Source organism: Plecotus auritus, assembly GCF_963455305.1.
Source record: "Plecotus auritus genome assembly, chromosome: 3".
Lineage (NCBI taxonomy): Eukaryota > Metazoa > Chordata > Mammalia > Chiroptera > Vespertilionidae > Plecotus > Plecotus auritus.
The window spans coordinates 117,427,770-117,454,635 of NC_137772.1; the positions used below are offsets into that span (position 1 = coordinate 117,427,770).

Here is a 26,866-nt window from a genome sequence, read left to right on the forward strand (position 1 = left end):
TTCTCCTTTTGGCCCCCCTCTGATGCGGATGTTTTTATGTTTCATTTGTCTCAGAGTTCCCTTAAACTATCCTTCTACTCTTTAATTCTTTTTTCTTTTCACTACTCTAATTGGATGTTTTTTCTACCTTGTTTTCCAAATTACTGATTCAATCCTCTACTTCTTTCAATCTATTTTTAATTCCTTCCAGTGTATTCATGATGTCAGATATGGTATTCTTCATTTCTGACTGGTTCTTGTTTATGATTTCCATGCTGTTGTAGTTCCCAGTAAGTTCCTTGTAATTCTCACTAAGTTCCTTGAGCATCCTTATAACCATTACTTTGAACTTCATATCTGATAAATCGCTTGCTTCCATATCATTTATTTTTTTCTGGAACTTCCTCCTATTCTTGCATTTGAAGACTGTCTCCCCATTTTTGCTATCTCTTTGTATTTGTTGCTATGAATTAGATAGAACTGCTATGCCTCCCAATCTTTGTGTGGTGGCCTTATGTAGTAATTTTCCTGTAGGACCCATTGGTGCAGCTCCTTAGATGGATACTCTAGGAATGTCACCTTGTGTGGGTTATTGGGCTCTCTTGTTGTAATTGGGTCTTTATTGTTGCTGTCCCACTTATAGGTATATATCCCCTCTGCCTGGGTGACTGTGAAAGCTCGACTCTAACCACATTGTGCTTTCTGTTGTGCAGATGCTTACGGAACAAAACAAGAAACACAACAAAAACTTATGACAGACCTCCTACAACAACAATAACAACAACCACAGAAGAAATGAGAATTAGGAAAGAGCAAACTAGAATAAAAGAAAAGTAAGAGAAGGAAAAAGTAAAGAAAAAAGAATATGAAAGGAAAGGGAGAGGAAAAAAATAAGAATATGGAATAGGAAAAGTAAAATGGTATAAAAGAAAAGAGAAAGGGAAATGTTATAAAGAAAAAAAAGAAATTAACTAATAAGAAAAAAAGGAAAGGAGAAAGGAAAGATATAGAGTAAGAAAAGGAAAGAGAAAAATAAGAGATATGAAAGAAAAAAGTGAGACAAAAATAATAACAAAGCAATGAAAATAATGCAACACTATCAGAAGTTGTATATATTTGTCTCTTAGCAACCAGTTCAAAGCTTCACGCAATTCATACCGTACTTTGTGGCTGCTCCCATAAGGCTTGGCTGCATGCAAGAGTGGCCAAGCTGCACTCTAAGCAGGTTGTTAGCAGCATAAAGCCTACAGAGGGGTCAGCAAATGTCCCAAGGCATCTTGGGATCCACCTCCACCCACCTCTACCTGTCGGCCAGCTGCCAAACTTAGTCACTGAAAAAGATGTTTCTGAAAAGTGTTTTGATAGAATTGGGAGGATGTCACTTCTGGGTCTCCCATGAGGAGGAGGTGCCATTTAGATTTCAGGGAAGATGACAGGTGTGTTACCTCCATCCCAGAGCTACACGTCGGATTCTGTCCCAGAATATTTCCCTGACCTGGACGGGGCAGAGCCCCTCGTATGCAGTCCAGTGGGGTATGCTATAAGCTGAGAGTTTCTATCAGCTCTCCCATGAAGAAGAAGCACCAGTCAGGTTTCCAGGAGTCAGGAAAATAGTCCCACCTCAAAGCTAGTCACTGAGGCCCCTGAGACTTTCCATACCCATAGGTTGGGCCTCTGCTGCTGCCTCATTATCAGGGGTCAAGATGCAGGGTGGAGCAAACTGTGTCCCCGAGGGCAGGGTATTTGCCTTTCCCCCGGCTGTTGCTACTGGTAGGGACTTGCACTGCTCAGGGAAAATGGCTGTTGTGCTATGTGGGGGGATGACCAAGCACAGCTCTCCCGGGTTGTTGCACTTCCACATCTCCCCCAATGCCTCCCACTCTAGCCTTCCCTCAGGCGACTCCAGTGCACACTGTCCTCCCTCCACTGAAGCCTGTGGTTATTGGCTGCAAAAAATACAAATCTGTTGCTCTGGTTTTTGCTTTTTTTGTTTTATGTGGCTTTATTTCCAGCTGGCTCCTTCTCTCCCAGGGTAGAAGCCCTGCCACCTTTCATGGCTTGATGTCACATGGGCCATTGATGCTCTACGCTGGGAAATCCAGCCTGGGGTCTGGGCCTCTCTCCTCCCATGGAAAATACACCCACATATTCCTCCTCTCCCTCTACCTGCCACCTGGTGGCACTGAGCCAGCCCTCTAGTGGCCCTGCCCTTCCTACTGGTCTCAAGGTGCCCTTCCTTTTTAAAAGTCACCTCTTCGCCCTCACCCATTTGGCTCAGTGGGTAGAGTGTCGGCCTGCGGACTAAAGGGTCCTGGGTTCGATCTGGTCAAGGCATGTATCTTGGTTGCAGGCTCGATTCCCAGTAGGGGGCATGCAGAAAGCAGCTGATAGATGTTTCTCTCTCATCCATGTTTCTAACTCTCTATTCCTCTCCCTTCCTCTCTGTAAAAGTCAATAAAATGTATTTTAAAATAAATAAATAAATAAATAAATGTCACCTCTTCAGCCAGTCTTCAGTTGGTAATGCAAGGTGAATATTCTCCAATTTTGTTTTATTTCCAATTTTGTTCTGGGAGGAGGTGCAAGAAAGATCTACCTACTCTGCCATCATCTTGAAACCCCTCTGTAACATTTCTTAACATAGAAGATTACCTGATAAGAGTAGTATGTCAGAGATTCCAATATGGCTGCAGACTAGATAAAAGCAACACACACCTCCTCCCCACATCAATCCAATTTACAGCTAAAATTTAGAGCAATCAACCTGAATAAACAATGGAAGTACACCTGAATAGAAGTATTATATCCAAGAATTGAAAAAAGAAGCTACACAGAGACTTGTAAGATGGTCAGAGAAGCAGAGAGGGCTGGTCCCTGCACTCAGGGGCAGTGGCTGAGAAGCCAGAGAAATATCATGGCTACAAAAGTCCCCATTAGGAAAGTGGGGTCTCATCCACATGTCAGGACCCCCAAACCAAAGCATCAGGACCAGGAAGAAGATCCTGCATAGAATATGGCAGCAATAATAAGCTGCCAGATTTTGTCTGCCAAAGAGGAGGGAGTCTGCTAGAATCCTAGGTGTTCTCCTAAAGGGCCAATGCACAGAGGCTCACTCCTGGGCATTCACTTGGGGCACCAGTAGAGGGAAGGAGACTTAAGTCACATGAAAAACATAAAGAGAAGATCTGGGTAGCATAGCTTTGGAGATCTGGAAGGTAGGCTACTGAGATCCCGGTCCTAAGTCAACATCCCATACGGCCCTCAGGTGTCATCTCACAGGGTTGAGCACTTCCATTCTTACAGCACAACAGGGACCTGAGGTACGCTATTTTCTGGGAGGAACTATAAACAGATTCTCAGATGATCATTGAATTAAGTGGTTTTGGAACAAGGGCTCATCTTTCCCCCTCTACCATGGGTTAGGCAGATGCCATCCCCAATGGAAGACTCCCTTGTCAGGGCCTCAGGCAAAGGGTAGCTCTGGGAGCTAGGGGGAGGCATGCTCTTGCACCCCCAAGCACAGCCCTGTGCCACCCCTAACAAAGAGCTGCCTTGAGTTACATTCCCAAATATTGCTGGCACTAGCCTGCCAAGCACAGTTCCACATGGTTAATAAAGCGTGCAACTCAGAACTGGGACATTTGGCAAGATTTCCTGGGAGTTTCATATCAGGCAGGGCACTGCCAAGCTAGAAGAAGGTAAGCAGCTAGCTCCCCTCCCAAGGACCAAGGGCCCAAATCATCCCAATTAAAGAAAAGATTTTATTTTCACCCCCAAATCCTGCTGGCCCCATCCTGCTAAGCTCATATCTGCAGGGGGAAAGGGGAGCAACTAAGAATTGGGGCATTTGTCATGACCCTTCAGAGCTCTCTGTCAGGGTCTCTGGCAATGCACTGCAAAGCTAGAAGAAGGTAAATAGCTATCTTGCCTCCCAAGAGCCGGTACCAACCCCAGCAGAGGGTTGCCTTGATCTGTTCCTCCAAGTCCTTCAGGGAGGAAGGGAGCAAGGAGCATAACTAGGAGCAAACAAGAGCCCAGAGTTTTGGAATGCAGATCAGTTGGAATCTCTGAAGGTGTGGCTGCAGAGCCAGCAAGACCACCAATGTAAGACTGACTTGATCTGTTTTCAAAAGCCCAGCTGGCCCCATCCTGCTAGGCTCAGTTTTGAGGGGGAAGGAGGGTCTGCTCAGAGCTGGGACATTCAGAGTGCATTTACCTCAGAGGATCCAGTGAAGGGCTTGAGCAGGTGGGGCTACAGAACTTCATGGCACAGTTGGTGCCGCCCTCAAAAGAAGGCTTTCTTAATTTGTTTGCCCAAGTCCCAGTGAACCTGTACTGTCCTACTGAGTTTGCTCCTGCAGTGAGGTCAGCTGGCTACACCCAACCTGAACCTGTGGTACACTCCTCCTGCGGAAGACAGAGTTAGAGACCCACACAGAGTGTGAATGGTATGGTTCTAGAGTAGGTGCCACATTCTCCCCGTTGAATGCCAGACTACACTGCCCCAAACTAGGGGATCCACTAACCCTGTCTGTCTGACCTGGTTGCCCCAACCTACCAAGCCTGGGCCCAGCTTTATTGATCTCACCCCAGCTCAGAGCTCCAGGAAGCAGAACCGACTACACAGATTGGCCCCTCCCACAGACACCCAGGTCCAGTTTATGCAGACACAAACATTGAATAATGTGGAAGCTCCAGACAGGTAGCCCAAAACCAGTTATACACAATGTCTGACAGTGACCTGTACCTGAACTGCATCCAAATGAACCCAGAACCAACATACCTAGTGGTGAGCTTCAGACCTCACCAGAGCTTGACCCAACCACCCACACAAGCAACACACCCAAAGGAAGAATCTGGCAGGCACCAGACCCTGCTGGAAACAACTCCACCTAAGCGGGCAGCCCCTACACAACATCTCATACATGACGATCAAAGTTTACCCTTATAGCCACCCAACCTGAAGGAATAACTGTACCCACAAAAGGGCCAACAGCATTCATCATAACACAACTAAATAGGGGGTGCACATAACCCACAAGAAACATTCCTGGAGCATGGAGCACTGGTCAAATGGAAGATTGTGCCACTGAGCCCAAGAAGACACCTCAAGATTGCACCTGCACAACAGCTTGCATGCCATAGTTAGACTGAGCCTCAGCCAGCCAATCTGAGAATCAATCCCACCCACGAATGGGTCAACAGCAATCAAGACCCAATTATAACAAAAAGGCCCACACAAGGGACATTCCTAGAGTATCCAACTCAGGAGAACAAGGAGACTGCACAATTGGGACCCACAAGACACATTATATAAGGCCACCCCACAAAAACTGAGAGGCATAGCAGTGCTATCTAATACAAAGAAAAAAACCCCACAAAGATACAGCTAAAATGAGGAGACAAAGAAACAACCCCCAAATTAAAGAAAAGTAACTCTCCAGAAAAAGAGCTAAATAAAATGGAGGCAAGCAATTTATCAGATACTAGAGGCCCAGTGCACAAAATTCGTGCACGGGGGGGGGGGGGGGGTGCGGCTGTCCCTCAGACCAGCCTGCAGCCTCTCCAATATGGACTGCTGGCTCCAAACTGCTCACCTGCCTGCCTTCCTGAATGCCCCTAACCACTTCTGCCTGCCAGCCTGATCACACCCTAACCACTCCCCTGACAGCCTGATTGATGCCTAACTGCTCACCTGCCAGTCTGTTTGCCCATAACTGCCCTCCCCTGCAGGCCTGGTCCTCCCCCCAACTGCCCTCCCCTGCAGGCCTGGGTGCCCCCAACTGCCCTTCCCCGCAGGCCTGGTTGCCCCCAACTTCCCTCCTCTGATGGCCTGGACCCCCCCCCCCAACTGCCCTCCCCTGTAGGCTTGATCACCCCCAACTGCCCTCCCTTGCAGGCCTGGTCCCTCCCAACTGCCCTCCCCTGCTGGCCTGGTCCCTCCCAACTGCCCTCCCCTGCTGGCCATCTTGTGGCGGCTATCTTGTGTCCATAAGGGGCAGGATCTTTGACCACATAGGGGAAGCCATCTTGTGTGTTGGAGTGATGTTCAATTTGCACATTACTCTTATTAGATAGGATAGAGGCCTGGTGCATGGGTGGGGGCCAGCTGGTTTGCCCTGAAGGGTGTCCCGGATCAGGGTGGGGGTTCCCTTGGGGCGTGGGGTGGCCTGGGCGAGGGGCCTGTGGTGGTTGCAGGCTGGCCACGGCCCCTGGTATCTGGGATTTATTTATCTTCTCTAATTGACCCTTTGTAGCCTGGAGCGGAGCCAAGCCTCCTGCTTGCTCCGTGGCCGCAGCCATTTTTGTTGGGCTTTATTTATCTTCTATAATTGAAACTTTGTAGCCTTAAGCAGAGGCCAAGGCAGGGCAGGAGTGCCGAAGCTTGGCTTCCTCCATCGCCGGGGGCAACTCAAGCCTCCTGCTCTCTCCTGCTCCGTGGCTGCTGCCATTTTTGTTGGGATTTATTTATCTTCTATAATTGAAACTTAGTAGCCTTGAGTGGAGGCCTGGGCCTGCCAGGGCAGGAGGAAAGCTTGGCTTCCTCCATTGCTGGAGAAACCCAAGCCTCCTGCTCGCTCTGTGGCCGCAGCCATCTTGGTTGGGTAAATTTGCATACTCGCTCCTGTATGGCTGGTGGGTGTGGCTTGTGGGTGTAGCAAAGTGATGGTTAATTTGAATATTACTCTTTTATTAGATAGGATAGAGTTCAAAGTAATGGTTATAAAGATGCTCAAACAACTTAATGAGAACTACAAGGAACTTAGTGGGAAATACTGAGCAGCCATAGTGAACCAAGAACCATGCTAGTTGCTTTATAGGCACCACCTCCTCTATCCTTATGACAACATTGCCATGTGGCTTCATCAGCCCCTTCTCCTAGACTACCCAAATTTGTGCAGCTAGTGGGTAATAGAGATGGGATTTTGAGCCTTGTGTTCCCACAAGTCTATGCTTTAACTCCAAGTTCAACCAGTTCAGAATGCAAGTATGGGCTTGACCACTCCATCAAAACATAGCAAACTGAAAATCAACTTTAAGGATAGAGGAGGAGGGGGGGAGAGACACAATAAAAGCCAAGAGAAAAATATCTGAAATAGTAATTCATATGGAAAATGGATGGTTGGAAGGAGGGAAGGAGGGAGGTATGGATGGATGAGAGGGAAAAAGAGGGGAAAAGAGGGGAAGAGAGGGGAAAAGAGGGGAGGGGAGGGGAGGGGAGGGGAAAAGAGGGGAGGGGAGGGGAGGGGAGGGGAGGGGAGGGAAGGGAAGGGAAGGGAAGGGAAGGGAAGGGAAGGGAAGGGAAGGGAAGGACCAGGAGAATAGAAAGAAACCTAGAGCTGAGAGTGAACAGCAACTATGTGAGACTATACAGTGCAATGTGCCAGGTGAATAGGCAAAAAAATCACTCCATGGTACATCAAGGCAAACACAGGATACCCCACAGGGACAGGGGTGTCTTTGGAATGACCTTTGCAAGTCTGCTCTTGGAATACTTCATTGAGCTTTGAGCACTTCATCAAAAATGAAAGGCAAATCACATTGGATTTCAATGAAGAATTACAACAGCACACACAAAAAGGAGATTAAGAAAGGAGGGGATTGCCAAAACCGGTCTGGCTCAGTGGATAGAGCGTCGGCCTGCGGACTGAAGGGTCCCGGGTTCGATTCCGGTCAAGGGCATGTACCTTGGTTGCGGGCACATACCCAGTGGGGAGTGTGCAGGAGGCAGCTGATCAATGTTTCTCTCTTATCGATGTTTCTAACTCTCTATCCCTCTCCCTTCCTCTCTGTAAAAAATCAATAAAATGTATTAAAAAAAAAAAAAGAAAAGAAATTGGCAAATATGCAATCTACAAATAATGAGAATCAACTGTATTTCCAGCACCTGGCACATGATAGTAAGAGATGATATCAATAATGCTTGTGGACTTTGTGAAAGCAAGCAAGCATGAGTGTGCAAGTGAGTGAATGGAAAAGTGACTGAGTGAGTGACTGGAAGAGTGATTGAGTGTGTGAATGAAATAGTGACTGAGTGTGTGAGTGAAGTAAAGACTGGGTGTTCAAGTGAGTGAACAAGCACATGGTTATGTAAATGGACCGTGAATGAGTGACAGAGCATCTCCTGGTTCTTGATGAGGCTCCCAATAGCATTAACAGGAGGAACAGGAGATAGGTCTCCCTGAGAGAAGCAGGAAGCTCTGCAACAGGCTGAGCTGAGGAGCAAGGACAGGCTCTGTGTGATCTACAGTCTGTTATGAGAAAAGCAGCACCCTAAGAGGTGAGGTGAAGGTAGGTAACAGAAAATGGTCCCAGGAGCTCTGGAGTGCAGAAGATCAAAAGGGGCAGAAGCAGGGAGCACTGGGAGGCAGGGAGCCAAGGCTTGTTTTCTCCAATGTCATTTTCTACTGGTGGTCCTCACATCTCAACTTAGAAATTCACTCCATGTCGTGGGTGCAGCAAGGCTCAGGGTAGAAAACCAGGGGTTTGCAGAGTCAGTAAACTTTATAAAAGAAATATCACCTCACAATCATGCTGCTCTTTCCAAATGTATATCTGACCTGTTCTGTAATCAATTCACTTAAAAACATTAATGAATTCTCAGGAGTTTTTGTCATAAGGTATTTTTTCAATCAAAAGACATTTACAAGTATAAGTACTATCATGTGGGACTCCCTGACACTTTATAAAAAAGGAAGCCTTATATACAAAATGATCAGGAACCACTCTGGTCTCCTCTTCTAGCCTCAAATACCTATTCGTAAACTAGGTGTTTGTAAGCCACAATCTGCCTGGTCCTCCTTTTACAGAAAACAAGGAATAGGTAACCTGGAATCCCACTTACAATACAGTGACACATGCAATATTTACTAAGTGCTAACTGCATGCAATACATGGTTTAAGTCCATGCAAGACATGGTTTAGTTTCCATGGTAAACTGAAGTGACCACAACCCTACCTTCGCAGAATTCACACTTCATGAAATGGAATTCTATTAGGAACAGTGAAGAACTGTCCAGAGGAAGTTATTCCACTGAATCAAGAACTCTCACTGCAAGAAACAGCTTTCATAGTGCCTGACTTGGGGCTTCCCAAAACCATTCTCTCAGCTCTCCTCATCAGACCACTCTGATGGGGACTTCTGAGCATACAGCAGTGTGGAACAGGGAAAATGACTACACCAAGGACAGGAAGAAAGAAGAGTTAGGATCACGTGTAGAACTGTGCCCATCGGGAGGAAGATTCTGCTTGGGAATTCCTGAGCCTGAAGAAAGACCATCCCTGAGTGTGTTACCTGGTGCCCAGCACATACCCCTACCATGAAAGGGGATGATAGCCATCTACAGAGCCGTTAGCTATTAAAACTAAATCCTTTGCAGAGCTTGTAAGATATACAGACCTGTGCCCTATGACTTTGGCCATTACAGACCTGGACATTTTAAACACGCCTCAGACAATCAGTAAATGTAGCTACCCTGCTAAACAACATAAATTTAACTAAAATTAAATAATAAGTACATTATTTAAAAGATGACTTAAACTAACTAATAGCCAGCAGTAGAGATGCTAAGGACCAGTAAATGAACCACTCAATAAAAACTAGGCTACTAGAAAGAAAGAAAAATTGTTCCAAATATTATCTGTGAAGGAAATACTAAAATCCTGTTATGTGATTAATTCTGGTTAAAAAATGTTATTCCCAAAAATGGATGCCCACTCTTATTCGTATATGTTGGACCTGGTTTACTAATTCACCCAAGTTCAAATCATAATTTGTCACTATCTGGGTGACCTTGACTAAGTCACTAGCCACTACACTGTCACTCTCCTCATCTCTAAAATAAGGACACTGTATGAAACAAAATCAAATAATATGGTAGAAGATATTCTTCTGAGGTCCTGCCCTCTTTATCATCAAAGATTACTTGATCCTTTGAAAACATATGCAGTAGAAGGCAATGCTCTGTCACCCAAAATCTGTATTTAAAACCAATGTTTCCTGAGCATGCCTGCTCTCAAGCAGACAAATGACCCTTTCCATTTCCTTTATATGAATTATATTCTTTGGAGACTCTACATAAAGGACATACCTGGACGTCTACCATCAAACTCATCTGAAATAACACACACCATGACAAACTGCTGTCTGGTGGTACATGCTATGTGTTATGGTGTCCTGATTCATAAACACAGAGCTTATTCTGCTTGTTCAAATTTCTCTCACAACTGCCACAGCAGAGCACCTAATGGAAACAATGCCTGCCGGGGTTCTTTTTCCCAGCCTTACAAAGGGTTCAGCATTCTGGAGAAAGGACTGCGCGCAGATGATTAAGAAGGAGTCCGCGGACGAAAGATATTTTTGAAAGGCATTGGGGGTCAGAGGAGCTTCCAGCTGAAGGAGCTAGAAGGCTCTCCTCCTTGACCAAGGACCCGTGCTTTTATTAAACACAATTTGTCCCAAGGCAAGGTGGAAATATACACTTCAAAGGGTACGGTATCAAAGGGTATACAGAAACATTGTCAGTTTGGGGAATAGCCTACAGCTGTTCAGGTGTTTGGCCAACAGGAGGCAATAAAATGCCCTGAGCTGTCTGGCAGTTAACAATCCCATTCAGGTTTGGGGAAAGTGCCCTTTAGCCGTTTCCAACAGGTAAACTACGTGTGACTCAACCCTGTTGAGCTCCCCAAGCTTCACCAACCTTTTGGTAAAACTCTTGTAATTATTACATGCTGGAATTGGTTCTCGGCAAATGCCTCCCAAAAACCTCCAGGGTCAAGCTGCCACCTCCAGCACACCACAAACCCTCCTTGCTAGGCCTTCCCACCACCACAATGTTTTCAGAACTGGCATCTGCAGATCCCAGGAAGACAATGGACCTATCCTGGGGGCCACAAGTTTTCTACAAGAAACATTTTCACTTTGTCTTCTCATTTCATGAAAAAATTAAGGGATCATTTTAAGGCTATTCTAGACCTTCCAGACGGCCTCGTATTACCAGATACTGCCATCCAAGAGTGTAGTTGTGCTTAAAGTTACTTTCAGGGATAATAGGAAAAGAAAATAACATATATGGAACATCAGTGAAGACCAGATGACATCATCTGGCCTCCCAGTTATTGAATAGAAAGACGTAGGGGAAAATGTCTTCTGAAGGTGCCAGCAGCTAGGTGTTCTGAGCTCAAGAGAAGATGGGCTGCCACATAAGAGCACCCTAACATTCAGCAACATCTTAGCCTCAGTCAGATAACAATAGCCATCTCATTAAACCAATCATGCCAATTTGGCTTGTATTGGTCTTATAATTTAGTGTGGGTTTTAATGTGTGTTTTAAATTGCCCTTGTCAAAGGGGTATAAGGAGTATGTACATATTTAAATAACAATAAAATCATCTAAGTCAATATGGGATTCTAAGGATCCGAGATATATCTTCCTCTTAAAGGGGTGGATACAGTTCTTCAATCTAGGACAGGTGGCTCTCCGGGGCCCCTCACCACTCCACACATTTTGAAAACACCCCTCTAGTAGCTGGTGGCTCATGTACCTCTCTCTACTCAGTAAAGATAGCCACCCCAACTAATGGATTTACTTTTCTCTAAGACTATACACATGGCAAATCCACCAAACTTCAGTTATTGATTACATGAATTCACATAAACAGGGCCCAACTGCATTTCTGGAAATATAACCACCAAATCCTCTAGTAAACACTCACTTTACAAGCATCTCTGTCTTGTAAAGGATGGTGGCCAGGTCCTTTCAAGAATTACCTTAAGTCCCCACTGTACCACCTAAGAATTCTGGGCTTTGAGCAAGTCACTCAACCTCTTTTGCTTTCAGTCTTAATAGTTAAATAAGACAACTCCTATGAAAAAACTGGACTCTATAAGTGGACAATCACATAGTAAGTAGGTCATGTATCAACACATGAAATTCAAATACAGCAAGACTCTGTGTGTGAGGGCTGTAATAGGATGAGTAGTTGGGTCACCAAACCAGGTGCCAACTGCACATATGTGCACCGCTGAGCCTTCAAGAAACAGAAAGATTATAGATACAGAGACTTTGACTCCAAAAAACATAGTCCAGTGGGAAAGACGAAGGAATTAAAATTCTGGACAGAATGAACTAAGTGCTATAAAAGGGATACAAACCAGGAATCTGTGTTGTCCTTTTATATCACTTTTGCAGAGTCCATGCTGTATTTCCTATATCATCACAATTTTAGTAATTGTGCTACTTTTTTTAAATGAAAACATCAAATATTTTTCATTAAATGCAAGCTTTTTTAAGGAAATTAATTTTTCCTAGAGTTCTTTTTTAATGAGATATTTATCACAGTCAAGTATCTTGATAACACTCAGATAACTTGGGATAAGACCCTAAAAATAACTATTTGAGCCTTACTTATAGTCTCTTTGATAAGAACAAAAGTGGCAAATGTAAACATACTCTAATACTTTAATCTTCTGGCCGAGTGTGTGTGTGTGTGTGTGTGTGTGTGCGTGTGAGAGAGAGAGAGAGAGAGAGAGAGAGAGAGAGAGAGAGAGAGAGAGAGAAATCTAACACCCTCTCTAAACTTCACCGAGACAGGTTATCTTAATCTTTATAGTTGAAGGCTTATGTACCCTAAATTGTCTGTCAGTCCTTTTCTGAGACTCCTATTCATCCCTCAAGATCCAGTTTAAATGTAATCACTCAATTTCCCCAAATACTCTCCTGGGCACCCAAGACACCTCTGCATTTCTCTAATATTGTGCATTTCACATTGCACTGAACTACTTATAATCCTACCAGGTTTTAAGATATTTGTTGCAGTGTTATGCACTTAGAACATAATAGGTATAAATGTTTGTGAATAAATTAGCAAATGAGTGAAAGAATGATTAACATATGATAAAATAATCTAATTCCACCTCAGAACTAGAATTATTCAGGTTTCCTCAAACCGCACACCATGATACACAGCAATATACTTTTTCCTACTTCCACATTCTAATAGGAAACCAGAACCCTGGATGTACATTATTCTGAAGCAATATCATCCCATTCACTTCTGACCTTTTAAATCCATTCCCATAAATCTGAAAACAAAGGAACTACATAGATAAAAAGAGAAACAATCCCAATTTCCAAAATACATTTTAAATTAATTTCTGCTACATTTACACATTCATTTACTTTATACAAGTGTCTGCTATTTCTCCAAATCTCTTTACCTTCTTTAATAATGCAATCAATCTTTTCAAAGTTTTCTCAATATTTAGAAATAAAAACTCCACTTTAGTTAACTGAGCTTTACACAACTTAGCAATTTTTAGTTTAATGTAGAATCATTGCCCGTTTCTTTCCTTTCCTTCTCTGAATCTTACCACAATGAAATGAGATATTTGGGTCATTCCTCATTCCCAAGTGTGATGACCACAATGCCAATGCACAGTGTGGTCCCTGGCCATAGAGAAGCATTGCTGTCACCCTCTCTCTACCCTTTACCTGCATCAGATACAGACCATGGAAAAAGCAACCTGGCTGCCCAGGGAGTTTTCCTCCCAGCTCTATGTATAGGAGAGAAAAGAGCTCACTGCACAAACATTTCATGTGCACAGAGGACAAGACTCATGAGTGAACCTGAAAAAGCTAAACCATAAACTCTTGAGATGCAGAGTAGGAAGAGACATTCCAAACAGCTAAGTCATGCTTTTTGTTTTATATATGAGAGTGAGGGCCAGCACCTCGCTATTGGCAGAGACAGAATAAGAGCCCAGGTCTCCTGATTCTGTTCTTGTGCTCCCATCACTACACTTTCTTTGTCTCCAGGCTCAGCCATATCCCTCTGGGGCTGGACACATTATCTATCACCTCTGATCCAGCATGGCAATGGAAGATAGCAATTCTTCCTTCCAGCAGAGTCCTAAGTACACACTAGCCATACAATGAGGTCCACACTTGTATGTTTAATGAAGCATAAAAAGAATCACAATGTTTCATTCATTTCTATCCAATATTCATATATTGAGCACCTTATCATGTACAAGGGCCATGGCTATGTGTTAGGCAACATTAGGGAATACAGAAATACAATTAATTACACTGGATATCATACTGTACTTGAGTGGCCATGGAAATATAAACAGTGGTACAGGGGCCCAAAGGAAAACACCAGAACTGCTAACCAGAATAACTGGGGTTCAAGTTAGAGGTGTAGTGAAGGTTTTGTAGAAGAGGCAATATTTTTATTGAATCTTAAAGAAAGAATGCAGCTTCATCAGGTAGAGCAGAGAAAGACATGCCAGAGAAAGGAGTTAACTTAACCACACATACAAATTAGAACAGTAAGTGGAAAACTCAAAATACATGGGGAAAGAGGGCAAGAGATGGGACTGGCATAGTGTTTGTAATATTGATGGTATCGCTAAAGAATATGGGCACTGGCCTTTAAAGGCAAGCATTGGAAGGGGTCTGAGCTGAGAAGGACATTCATCTCTGGGTTTTGGAGGTAATTCTCTCATTCCTAGTGAGAATGAACTGGAGATGAGAGAGGCAGAACGCACAGAAGCCATTTAAGATACTTTTCCACAAAGGAAACACTGTATGGAAATGTGTTCCTTGTCATACTTTCCTCCAAGCCTGGAGACACACATGAGAAGGTATGCATTTCTCAAACACAGAAGGAAGAGCTTTTTTGGGGGCTTTTCTGGGATTGTCCCCTTTGCTGTGATAAGGATTGTCAACTAGTCCTATGGCTGTGGGGTAGTGGAGGTGAGAAGTCCACTCTTAGCCCTGCTCAGGGGCTCCAAAAGCTCTAAACAAAGCAGTTGGAAGTCACAGAAAACCTGCTACAATGGGATTCTCCAACTTTCTGCCTATGGCCACCTTTTCAGATACTCCTGTCCCTGGTGTTCACTGCGGCTGAGCCCTCGCTCTGTCCCCAGTCTGTGCTACAGAGGGAGCCACACAGGCAGAAGGGCAGCTGAATGAGAAGAGAGGAGGCCACCCAAAGAATCCAGAAGGAGAGACAAGGCTGAGCCCAGACAACAAACGGGAGGCTCCTGTGCTGAATACAAAGTTCCACCTGCTCCTTGTCAAACAGCAAACCGCAGGGGCCGTCACACAGCCATTTCATCTGAAAGATGAGTCATCTCTCTAAGGGGAAGGGGCTCTGATGGGGTATGCAAGGTGGTCGGTCCCCAGAGCAGGGGATAAATAGTCCAGCCTCTATTTGTGTTGACTCAGTCACTGCATCCTTGAAAAATGTTTATCTTAATTCATGTTTTATAAACTAACACCTATGAACTATATCTTATATATACAATCTATAATAATAAAAGCGTAATATGATAATTAGATCAGACAGCCAAACCACCTTCCGGACGACCTTCTGGATGAAGTAGAAGCAGCCGCCGTGGCTGCAAGGGCTGAGGCAGCAGCGCAGCTGCCAGGGCCGAGCCCCTTGCACAAATTTCATGCATCAGAACTCTAGTTTTGAAATAATTTAATACGCATTATTGAAATCCATACTCAAAAACATTTTTGGTGGTGGTACATGATTTGAAAAGTTTGGAGATCATTGTGACAAACCATAGTCTCTGCCATTCAATGAAGGTTAGATTGTATCCTACACACAAAAAGCATTATATTGAGTTCAACTGTGACTTACTTAAATCCATATTATATGCCTAAAGGTGAAAAAAAATTGAGGGAGGGACATTTTTCACACATAAATTTTTATGTATTTGATATGAAAATGGTTTGGCAAATGATAAAACATTTTCTTAGAAACTTTGGTCTACTGAAGACCCAGGAATACCTATTTAAAAAAAACAATATTATTTGCCCCAAAAAAGTGTAAGAGCTCACACTCTCCTTCCCAACAGACTCCGTTTTCTCTAGGCTATTACAACCTAGAGAAAGTGCATTCAAGCCAGTGTGAGACATAAAGGCTGTGAAGCCTCTCACAGTACTTACTGATCCGTACAGCTCTCCTTTCTCATTCATGCCGAGGTAGAGTCCACTGTCCACGCCTCGAATGCTGACAAGGCCCACGGCTATACTGATAAATTCCAGAATACCTACAAGACAATAGGCAGAAGGTGAAGGGCAGGTCAGAGCACAGAGCACTGCCCTGAGTCTCAGCATCACTAGAAGTTTCAAAGAGGACTGAAGTTAGCTCCCAACTGGGATAATCTCACACTCATTAAGAAAGTGTCTTTTAGAACCACTGCCAAAAAGAATTGACTTTTATAATAATGACACAAAAATACTTAACGTGACACATAACATTTTAAAAATAAAAAGCTAGTATGTACATAGATATGCTGAGAAGTGATAGGACATAACTAGTGTACATATTCTAATTAACCTAAAAGAATATAATTGGAGAGAAAATATCCAGTTTTACTCCCAGTTGATAAATGTGAAATTAAACATTTGTGTATGGGCATAGATCAGAAAAAATTCTATTCAGAGAATGGTCTTATGTCCCTCAAAATAAAGAGTATGAGGTGCTAAATTGATTGGTTTATACAGAATGTTATCTCCTCTCTACTGTATAGAGAGCTCCATCTGGGACAATAAAATAGCCTACTCATATCTCAAATATTTTTGCTTAAGCAAAGTATCTATTATTGCTATAGTTATCTAAGCCTCATAGGGATACTTAAGCAATTAGGATAACACAATATTCTGAAAGAAATGCAGATTCCAAAAATACTCTTGATTTTAAATAGTCATGGAATATTATATCCCAAAAACAAATCAACATAATTACCTTTTATTTCCTTCTTTCTACTTACTTACTTCACTAAGAATAACAATACCTATGCTGAGCATAAATCCAGAATTTTATGGCTATACAACAACAGCTTCAATGTCTCTAACAATATTTTTGTTTTAATATGATTACCCAACAGGACATTTGGGATAATGCTAATATTACTCGTGCTTAACCATGTTCTCAATTTATAATAATAAAAGCGTAATATGCTAATTAGACCAGAGAGCCGAACCACCTTCCGGATGTCCTTCTGGACAAGCCGGGGCTGTGAGGGCCGAGGCAAGCCACCATGGCTGCGAGGGCTGAGCCCCTTGCATGAATTTTGGTGCATCAGGCCTCTAAGTCTTGTGATAAAGTACTAGACTTTGTAAAAACCTTGCATTAATGTATACCAAATATTGGGTTGTTTTCTAAAAAATCTTCAACTATTGAAAAATTTACTTACACCTTAGAATAACATTTACTTACATCTTAGAATAACATTGGCCTACAGTTAATCTCATGTGACTGATAAAAAAGAAATTATATGGATTTTTAAATAATTAATTTTTCAGCTCTCACAAAACAGACTGTGCTACAATGAAAAGAAGACATAACAGCCTGGTAATGTGGCTCAGTGGTTGAGCAATCACCTATGAACCAGGACGTCATGTCCGGTTGCAGGCTCAGTCCCTAGTATGGGGCATGCAGGAGGCAGCCAATCAATAATTCTTTCTCATCATTGATGTTTCTATCTCTTTCTCCCTCTCCTTTCCTCTCTGAAATCAATAAAAATATATATTTTTAAAAAACCACAAAGAAGACATGACAAATACATTGCGATGAAGGGAGACAAGACTTTGGGTGGGAGTACACAGTGGAGTATATGGATGACCTTATTATAAATTGTTCAGCTAAAAGTCATAGAAAGCTATTAACCAACATCACCCCAATAAATTTAATTTTAAAACAAAATACATGGAGGAGACAAAATGGCAGCGGAATAGACAGACGTGTCCCGAGCCTTGTCCCGGAGCAGATAGAAGGAGCAATTAAATCGAATAACATCCATCCCAAATTGGCAAAGTAGACACAGCTGGTGATACAATTCACAGCCAGGAAGGGCAGAGGACACCTGGAGAATGGTAAAATCAGGTATCTGGACTGGAGAGAACTGTGAGACCTCCAAGCCCAGAGGGTCAGAGGGAAGCTGCAGGGCACCAATGCTGTGTCCCTTGGGACAGGCGTAACATATCACTGTGGAAACAAGTCCATAGGGCTGGGGTAACAGGAAATTCTAGATCTAAGCCCACAGCCATGAGAGGGCAGCCTGAACAACTGCCCAAGCCACGCCATGCCAGGAGGAGAGGGGCTCGCAGAGGCACAGCTCTTTCCCCTCTTTGGTCTTTGCTTTTATTCGCTAAATCCAGTTCATAGGACCTTTCAAATACAAACACTCACTCGTGGCTGAGGTGCAGACTTTTGGAGTCTGGAGAGAGGAGCAGCTTGGGGAGAGGTGGCTGGGAGTCTGGCACTGAGACATACCTGACTAGCAGGACCTAGGCAGCCATTTTCTCCTGAAGAAATAGCCCCTCCCTGCAGTCTCCAGGCAACCAATACAGCCACACCCAGAATACACCCTGAGTGTTACAAAGGCTACAAAAAAATTTTTTTTCAAATAGTCCCTGAGAGCCCTGGACTGGCCTGAAGAGAGGCCATTCAGTCCCGGAAAGCCATACGGCCACCTCCCCAACTATAGCCCTGTCAGAAACAGCCGCTTGAGAGATTAAGATTGAAAGTGAGCAGACAGGCTAAGTGGGAAGATTGATCCCACCTGCTGGCAGTCAAGGCTGTGGAGACAACACAAACAGAGGAGCAGTGGACGGCTTGGAAATTCAACAATTTAACAGGGAACTGAGAAGTGGCAGACAGTACAGAAGAGTAGGATCTAAAACCAGCCCCCATGGGGCATTAAAACTCAGCAGAACTGATCTAAAACTCAGCAGACACTTCACTTTTTCATTTTTATTTTACTTTATTTTATTATTATTTTGTTGTCTTATACTTTTTTTCTATATTTACTTTTTTATGTTTATTTTTATTTTTTCTTGCATTATTTTTTCATCATTCTATTTTTTCTTTTTTTTTAAATGGACTAAATGAATTTATGTTTTTTTAATTTCTTTATTGATTAAGGTATTACATATTTGTCCTCATCCCCCCATTACCTTCCCAAACCGCCCCCTGCCCCACTCATGCCCTTACCGCCCTGTTGTCTGTGTCCATTGGTTAGGCTGATATGCATGCATACAAGTCCTTTAGTTGATCTCTCACCCTTATCCCCACCCTCCCCTATCTTCCCTCTGAGGTTTGACAGTCTGATCAATGCTTCCCTGTCTCTGGATCTGTTTTTGTTCATCAGTTTATGTTGTTCATTATTTCTCATAGATGAGTGAGATCATGTGATATTTATCTTTCTCTGCCTGGCTTATTTCACTTAGCATAATGCTCTCCAGTTCCACCCATGCTTTTGCAAATGGTAGGAACTCCTTTTTTAGCGCAGCATAGTATGCCATTGTGTAGATGTACCACAGCTTTTTAATCCACTCATCTGCTGATGGGCACTTAGGCTGTTTCCAAATCTTAGCTATGGTGAATTGTGCTGCTATGAACATAGGGGTGCATATATCCTTTCTGATTCGTGTTTCTAGCTTCTTGGGATATATTCCTAGAAGTGGGATTACTGGGTCAAATGGGAGTTCCATTATTAGTTTTTTGAGGAAACTCCATGCTGTTCTCCACAGTGGCTGCACGAGTCTGCATTCCCACCAGCAGTGCACGAAGGTTCCTTTTTCTGCGCATCCTCGCCAGCACTTGTCGTTCATTGATTTGTTGATGATAGCCATTATGACAGGTGTGAGATGGTACAGCATTGTTGTTTTAATTTGCATCTCTCTGATGATTAGTGACTTTGAGCATGTTTTCATATGTTGCTTGGCCTTCCTTATGTCTTTTGAAAAGTATCTATTTAGGTCCATTGCCCATGTTTTGATTGGATTGTTTATCTTCCTTTTGTTAAGTTGTTTGAGTTCCTTGTAGATGTTGAAGATTAAACCCTTATCGTTGATATCATAGGCAAATATGTTCTCCCATGCAGTGGGCTTTCTTGTTGTTTTGTTGATGGTTTCTTTTACTGTGTAAAAGCTTTTTATTTTGATGTAGTCCCATTTGTTTATTTTCTCTTTAGCTTCCACTGCCCTAGGAGCAGTATCAGTGAAGAAGTTCCTTCGGCATATGTCTGAGATTGCTCTGACTATGGATTCCTCTAGTATTTTTATGGTTTCATGTCTTATGTTTAAGTCCTTTATCCATTTTGAGATTATTTTTGTGTATGGTGTAAGTTGGTGATCTAGTTTCATTTTTTTGCATGTATCTGTCCAATTTTCCCAATACCATTTATTGAAGAGACTGTCTTGACTCTATTATATGTTCATGCCTCCTTTGTCGAATATTAATTGGGCATAGTGGCTTGTGTCGATTTCTGGGTTCTCTATTCTATTCCATTGATCTATATGTCTGTTCTTGTGCCAGTACCAGGCTATTTTGAGAACAGTGGCTTTGTAATACAGCTTGAAATCTGGTATTGAGATCCCACCTACTTTGTTCTTCTTTCTCAGGATTGCTGGGGCTATTCGGGGTCTTTTTTTATTCCAGATGAATTTTTGGAGAGTTCGTTCTAGGTCTGTGAAATATGCTGTTAGTATTTTAATGGGGATTGCACTGAATCCATAGATTGCTTTGGGTAGTATGGACATTTTAATGATGTTGATTCTACCAATCCATGAACATGGTTTGTTCTTCCATCTGTTTACGTCTTCCTCTATCTCTTTTTTCAGTGTCCTGTAGTTTTCTGAATACAGGTCTTTTACCTCCTTATTTAAGTTTATTCCTAGGTATCTTAATTTTTTTGGTGCGATGGTAAAAGGGATTGCTTTTTTAGTCTCTCTTTCTGTAAGTTCACTATTGGTGGATAGAAATGCCATAGATTTCTTGGCGTTAATTTTGTATCCTGCTATATTGCCAAATTCATTTAAGTCTAATAGTTTTTTGATGGAGTCTTTAGGGTTTTTTATGTACAATATCATGTCATCTTGAATAAGGACAGTTTTACTTCTTCTTTTCCAATTTGGATGCCTTTTACTTCTTCTTGTTGTCTAATCACAATAGCTAATACTTCCAGTACTATGTTGAACAGGAGTGGTGAGAGTGGGCATCCCTGTCTTGTTCCTGTTCTTAGGGGAAATGGTTTTAGTTTTTGCCTATTTCTATTTCTTCTATTTTTATTTTATTTTATCCTATTTTTAATTAATAATTAATTGTTCTCTTCTTCTTTCTCTCTCTCTTTCTTCTTATCCATTCATCCTCTTCCTACTTCCTCTATACTGAACTGAGGTCTCCCCATATTCATCCAATTCCTTAACCTTACTTTCTGAATATAAGCTCAGCCTCTACAGATTCTGCCCCCACCCTCTTTTCTGGGTGTTTGATGTTTGCATTTTTTTGGTTTATCTGTTTGTTCTGTGGTGTTTTCTCCATACATATAATAAAGTCCCGGTGCATGAAATTCGTGCTGGGGAGGGAGTTCATCAGCCCGGCCTGTACCCTGACCGCAATCCAGGACCACTGTCTCCTAACCTCTTGCCTGCCTGCCTGATCGCCCCTAACTGCTCACCTGCCTGCCTGATCACCCCAGCCACCTCTGTCTGCCTGCCTGATCACCCCTAACCACTCTGCCTGCCTGCCTGATCACCCCTAACCACTCACCTGCCTGACTGATCACCCCTAACCACTCTGCCTGCCTAATCGACCCTAACTGCTTGCCTGCCAGACTGATCACCCCTAACTGCCTCTGCCCCTGGCCCCTGCCACCGTGACTTCATCCAGAAGGACGTTCAGAATGACATCCAGAAGATCATTCAGCTGTCCGGTCTAATTAGCATATTACGCTTTTATTATTACAGGTTTTTTCCTCTTTCTTCCTTTTTTTTTTCTGTTACCATTTTTTCTCTCCTTGATATCATTTGTGCTCTCTTTTCTCTCCCCTAATTCTCTTTTCACTGGTGGTCACTTATATTGGGGTTACCAGTGTCATGAGTACATTCTTGTTTTGTTCCCTTTGTTTCGTGTCTTGGCGAGTTGCATTTTTTCCTGTTTGGTCAATGTGGTAGAAAGTGAGCCATATAATCAGACACCTGGAGAGGAGACTCCATCCACGAACAGGTCAATAACACTCCAGACTCAACTACAGAGGCAGGAAGATGGCAGCAGTGAGGGAGAGAGCATGAGTGCGTAAGGGTGCAAAAGGGGAGTGTGTGGACGTGTGGTGTGTGTGTGTGTGTGTGTGTGTGTGTGTGTGTGTGCGCGCACGCGCGCGCATGTGAGTGTGGGACAGTTACATCCTGCAGGACCTTCGGGGGCAGGCAGACCGGGCTCACCTAGCCAGGCAGCCTCTGCTACCATCTGAAACAGTCCAGGGGTGGCCAGCACTACCACAGAGGCTGCGCCTTCTTGAAGGGGAGAGCTGCTGTGACGGAGTCCAGCCTCACCTCCACCTAGTGAGCCCTCAGACACCACTCAGGACTCTACAGCCATTCCCATCAGGGACTTGCTGCCTCAGCTGAGGTCCCACAATCATCAAGACCCCAGCCACCCCAGCCATGGGCTCTGAGTTCCGAAGCACGCTCCCCTCTGGCTGGCCCAACGCTTTAGCCCAGGGCACCTTCACCACATAAGCACCAACAGCACGAGCAGACCACCCCCGTCCAAGGAGCAGCAGCCCTGTGAGAAGCCTGCCCCCGTCCGAGGAACAGCAACCCTTTGAGCAGCATGCCCCCCTCAGAGGAGCATCAGCCTCACATGGCCTGTCCTCATCCAAGGAGCAGCAGCCCCACACAGCCTGCTCCTGTCCAAGGAGAAGCAACCGGGCACACAGCCCAGCACCGTCCGAGAAGCAGCAGCCGCGTAAGAAGCCCATCCAGTCTGAGGACCAGCAGCCATGTAAGCAGCCTGCCCTGTCCGAGGAGCCACAGAAAAACACACAGCCCCCGTTTGAGGAGCAGCAAACCTGCAAGCTGCCTGCCCCCGTTTTAGAAGCAGCAGCCAGGCAAGCAGCCCACCCCTGCCAGCCAGAGGAGCCATTATTGCTGCAAGCAGCCTTGTTAGCAGAGCCCAACAGAGGAGTTGCCACCAACTGAGGAACAGCCACTGTCGCGACCAACTGAGGAGCAGCCACAGCCTGAGAAGCCGATGCCACCCGCAGAGCAGCTCCCACATGACCCGACACCTAGATGCTTTGGTGAGAGCAAAAATGGGTAGACAAAGAAACCCCCAAAGGAAACACAAATCATCAGAAAAGGAGCTAAGTGAAATGAAGGCATGTAATATGTCAGAAAAAGAATTCAGAATAAGGGTCATACAGTTCATAAACCAGATGGATGAAAAAGTCAACAACTTATGTAAGAATCAAGAAGAAATAAAGAGTGATATGGCTGCAATAAAAAACACTATGGAAAGTTTCAACAGTAGACTAGAAGAGGAAGACCGAATTAGCAAATTAGAAGACAGGGAGAAAAAACACACCCAAACTGAACTGCAATTGGAGAAAAATATTAAAAGACAGGAGGAGAACCTAGAGAGCTTTGAGACAACATGAAATGAAGCAACATATGAATAATAGGGGTGCCAGAACAATAGGAAGAGTAACAAGGGTTAGAAAACCTATTTGAAGAAATAATGACAGAAAACTTCCCGGAGGTGGGAAAGAAAAAAGTCACACAAGCACAGAGTCCCAAACAAGATGAACCCAAAGAGACCCACACCAAAACACATTGTAATTATGATGAGAAACATTAGGACAAAAAGAGAATCTTAAAGGCTGCAAGAGAGAGACAGAAAGTTATGTACAAGGGATCTCCCATTAGATTATCAAATGATTTCTCAACAGAAAAACATCAGGCCATAAAGGAATGGAAAGAAGTTTAAAAGTGATGCAAAGCAAAGGACTGAACCCCAGAATACACTATCCAGCAAGGCTATCATTCAAAATTGAAGGGGAAATCAGGAGCTTCACAGATTAAAAAAAAAAAAAAAAAAAAAAAAAAGGCTAAGGGAGTTTATCACCACCAAGCCACCAATGCAAGAAATGCTAAAGGGACTGTTGTAAAAAGAATAAATAAAAATGAAAGAAGGAAAACAGGCATAAATAAAATGGCTAGAAACAAGTACCTATCAATAATTACTTTAAGCATAAATGGACTAAATACTCCAATCAAAAGACATCAAGTGGCTGAATGGATAAGAAAACATAACCTGTATATATACTGTCTAAAAGATACCCACCTCAGAACAATAGACCCACACAGACGGAAAGTGAAGGAATGGAAAAATATCTTTCAGGCAAATGGAAATGAAAAAAAAAAAAAAAAGGCTGGGGTAGCAATACTTATATCTGACAAAATGGACCTCAAAGTGAATGCCATAACAAGAGATAAGGAAGGCCACTTCATAATACTGAAGGGATCAATAAAACAAGTGGATATAGCCTTGGTAAACATATAGGCATCCAATGCAGAAGCACCCAAATACATAAAAAAAACTCCTGGAAGATATCAAGGGAGAGATCAACAATACAGTCATAGTAGGGGACTTTAATACCCAACAGACATCACTGGAAAAATCCTAAAGACAAAAAATCAGTAAAAAAAGAAAAAAGAAATCCTAAATGACACACCAGAACAGATGGACTTAATAGACATCTTCAGAATATCACCCCAAAGTGATGGAATATACATTCTTCTCAAGTGCACATGGGACATTTTCAAAGATAGACAACATATTGGGTCACAGGCAAAGTCTCTCCAAATTCCAGAAGACTGAAATCATATCAAGCATCTTCTCAGACCACAATGGCATAATATTAGAAATCAACTACAATAAAAACAATCCAAAAAATTCAAATACTTGGAAGTGGAATAGCATGCTATTAAATAATGATTGGGTTACAAAAGAGATCAAAGAAAAATTTAAAACATCCTAGAAACAAATGACAACAAAAACACAACAATCCAAAATCTATTGAACACATTGAAAGTAATCCTGAGAGGGAAGTTTATAGCTCTAGAGGCCTACCTCAAAAAAAACAGTAATAAATCTTGTAACTGTACAACTTCAAGAATTAGAAAGAGAACAACAGAAAAGCTCAGAGTGAGCAGAAGAAAGGAGATACTACAGATCAGAGCAGAAATAACTAACATAGAGACCAAAAAAAAAAAAAAACCAATACAAAATATCAATGAAACCAAGAGCTGGTTCTTTCAAAAGATAAACAAGACTGATGAACCTCTAGCCAGGTTTAAAGAAACAAAGAGAGAGGAATCAAATAAACAAATTTAGAAATGAAAGAGGTGAAATACCAGACCCACAGATATACAAAGGATTGTAAAATAATACAATGAACAACTCTATTCCAACAAACTAGACAACCTGGAGGAAATCGACATATTCCTAGAAAAATATAACCTTACAAAACTCCATCAGGAAGACCTTAAAAATCTCAATAGGCTGATAACTATGCAGGAAATTTAAGTGGTCATCAAAAAGCTTCCAGCAAACAAAAGCCCGGGGCCAGACAGCTTCACAAGGGGAGTTTTACCAAACATTCAAGGAAGAACTAAAACCTATCCTCCTCAGACTATTCCAAAAAATTCAAGAGGAAGGAACACTTCCAACCTCATTCTATGAAGCCAGCATTACCCTAATACCAAAACCAGATAAAGACAACACAATGAAAGAGAATTACAGGCCAATATGAACAATGATGCTAAAATCCTCAACAAAATTCTAGCAAATCGGATTCAGCAGTACATCAGAAAGATCATACACCATGACCAAGTAGGATTTATCCCGGGGATGCAAGGATGGTACAATATCCACAAATCAATAAACATGATATATCACATAAACAAATTGAGAGATAAAAACCACAGAGTCATAAAAATTGATGCAGAAAAAGTATTTGACAAAACCCAACACCCTTTCTTGGTAAACCCCTGAGAAATGTGGAAATACCTCAACGTAATAAAAGCCTTATATGATAAATCTGCAGCCAACATCATACTCAGTGGGAATAAACTAAAACCATTTCACCTAGGAACAGAAACAAGACAGGGATGCCGACTCTCACCACTCCTGTTTCACATAATACAGGAAGTGCTAGCCATAGCAATTAGACAAGAGGAAGAAATAAAAGGTATCCAATTGGAAAGAAGACATAAAACTGTCATTATTCGCAAATGACATGATACTATACATAGTAAACCCTAAAGACTCCATCAAAAAATGTTTAGACTTAATAAATGAATTCAGCTATGTAGCAGGATACAAAATTAAGGCTAAGAAAACTGGCATTTTTATACACCAACTAGAGGCCCGGTGCACGAAATTTGTGCACCAGGGGGGTGTCCCTCAGCCCAGCCTGCACCCTCTCCAATCTGGGACCCCTCGAGGAATGTCCCACCGGTATCGGGCCTAAACAGGCAGTTGAACATCCCTCTCACAATCCAGGACTGCTGGTTCCCAACTACTCGCCTGCATGCCTTCCTGACTGCCCCTAACCGCTTTTGCCTGCCAGCCAGATCACCCCCTAACCACTCCCCTGCCAGCCTGATTGATGCCTAACTGCTCCCCTGCCAGCCTGTTTTCCCCTAACTGCCCTCCCCTGCAGGCCTGGTCACCCCTAACTTCCCTCCCCTGCAGGCCTGGTCACCCCTAACTGCCCTCCCCTGCAGGCCTGGTCTCCCCCAACTGCTCTCACCTGCAGGCCTGGGTTCCCCCCAGCTGCCCTCCCCTGCAGGCCTGGTCACTCCTAACTGCCCTCCACTGTAGGGCTGGTCCCCCCAACTGCTCTCCCCTGCAGGCCTGGGTCCCTCCCAACTGCCTTTCCCTGCAGGCCTGGTAGCCCCCAACTTCCCTCCTTTGCCAGCTTGGTAACCCCTAACTGCCCTCCCCTGCAGGCTTGATCGCCCCCAACTGCCCTCCCTTGCAGGCCTGGTCGCTCCCAACTGCCCTCCCCTGCAGG

At 43.3% G+C, this 26,866-nt stretch overlaps 1 protein-coding gene across 7 annotated transcripts in view; it reads right to left on the reverse strand.

Moving 5' to 3' along the window:
• FGF9 (fibroblast growth factor 9) overlaps positions 1-26,866 on the reverse strand; it is a 238,411-nt gene that overhangs the window by 38,729 nt on the left and 172,816 nt on the right. For all 7 annotated transcript variants that reach the window (XM_080662102.1, XM_080662103.1, XM_080662105.1 and 4 more), the window contains one exon: positions 15,945-16,048. In XM_080662102.1, the coding sequence (XP_080518228.1) occupies positions 15,945-15,974 (30 nt within the window). In that variant the 5' untranslated portion in view covers positions 15,975-16,048. The remainder of the gene's footprint in view (positions 1-15,944; positions 16,049-26,866) is intronic.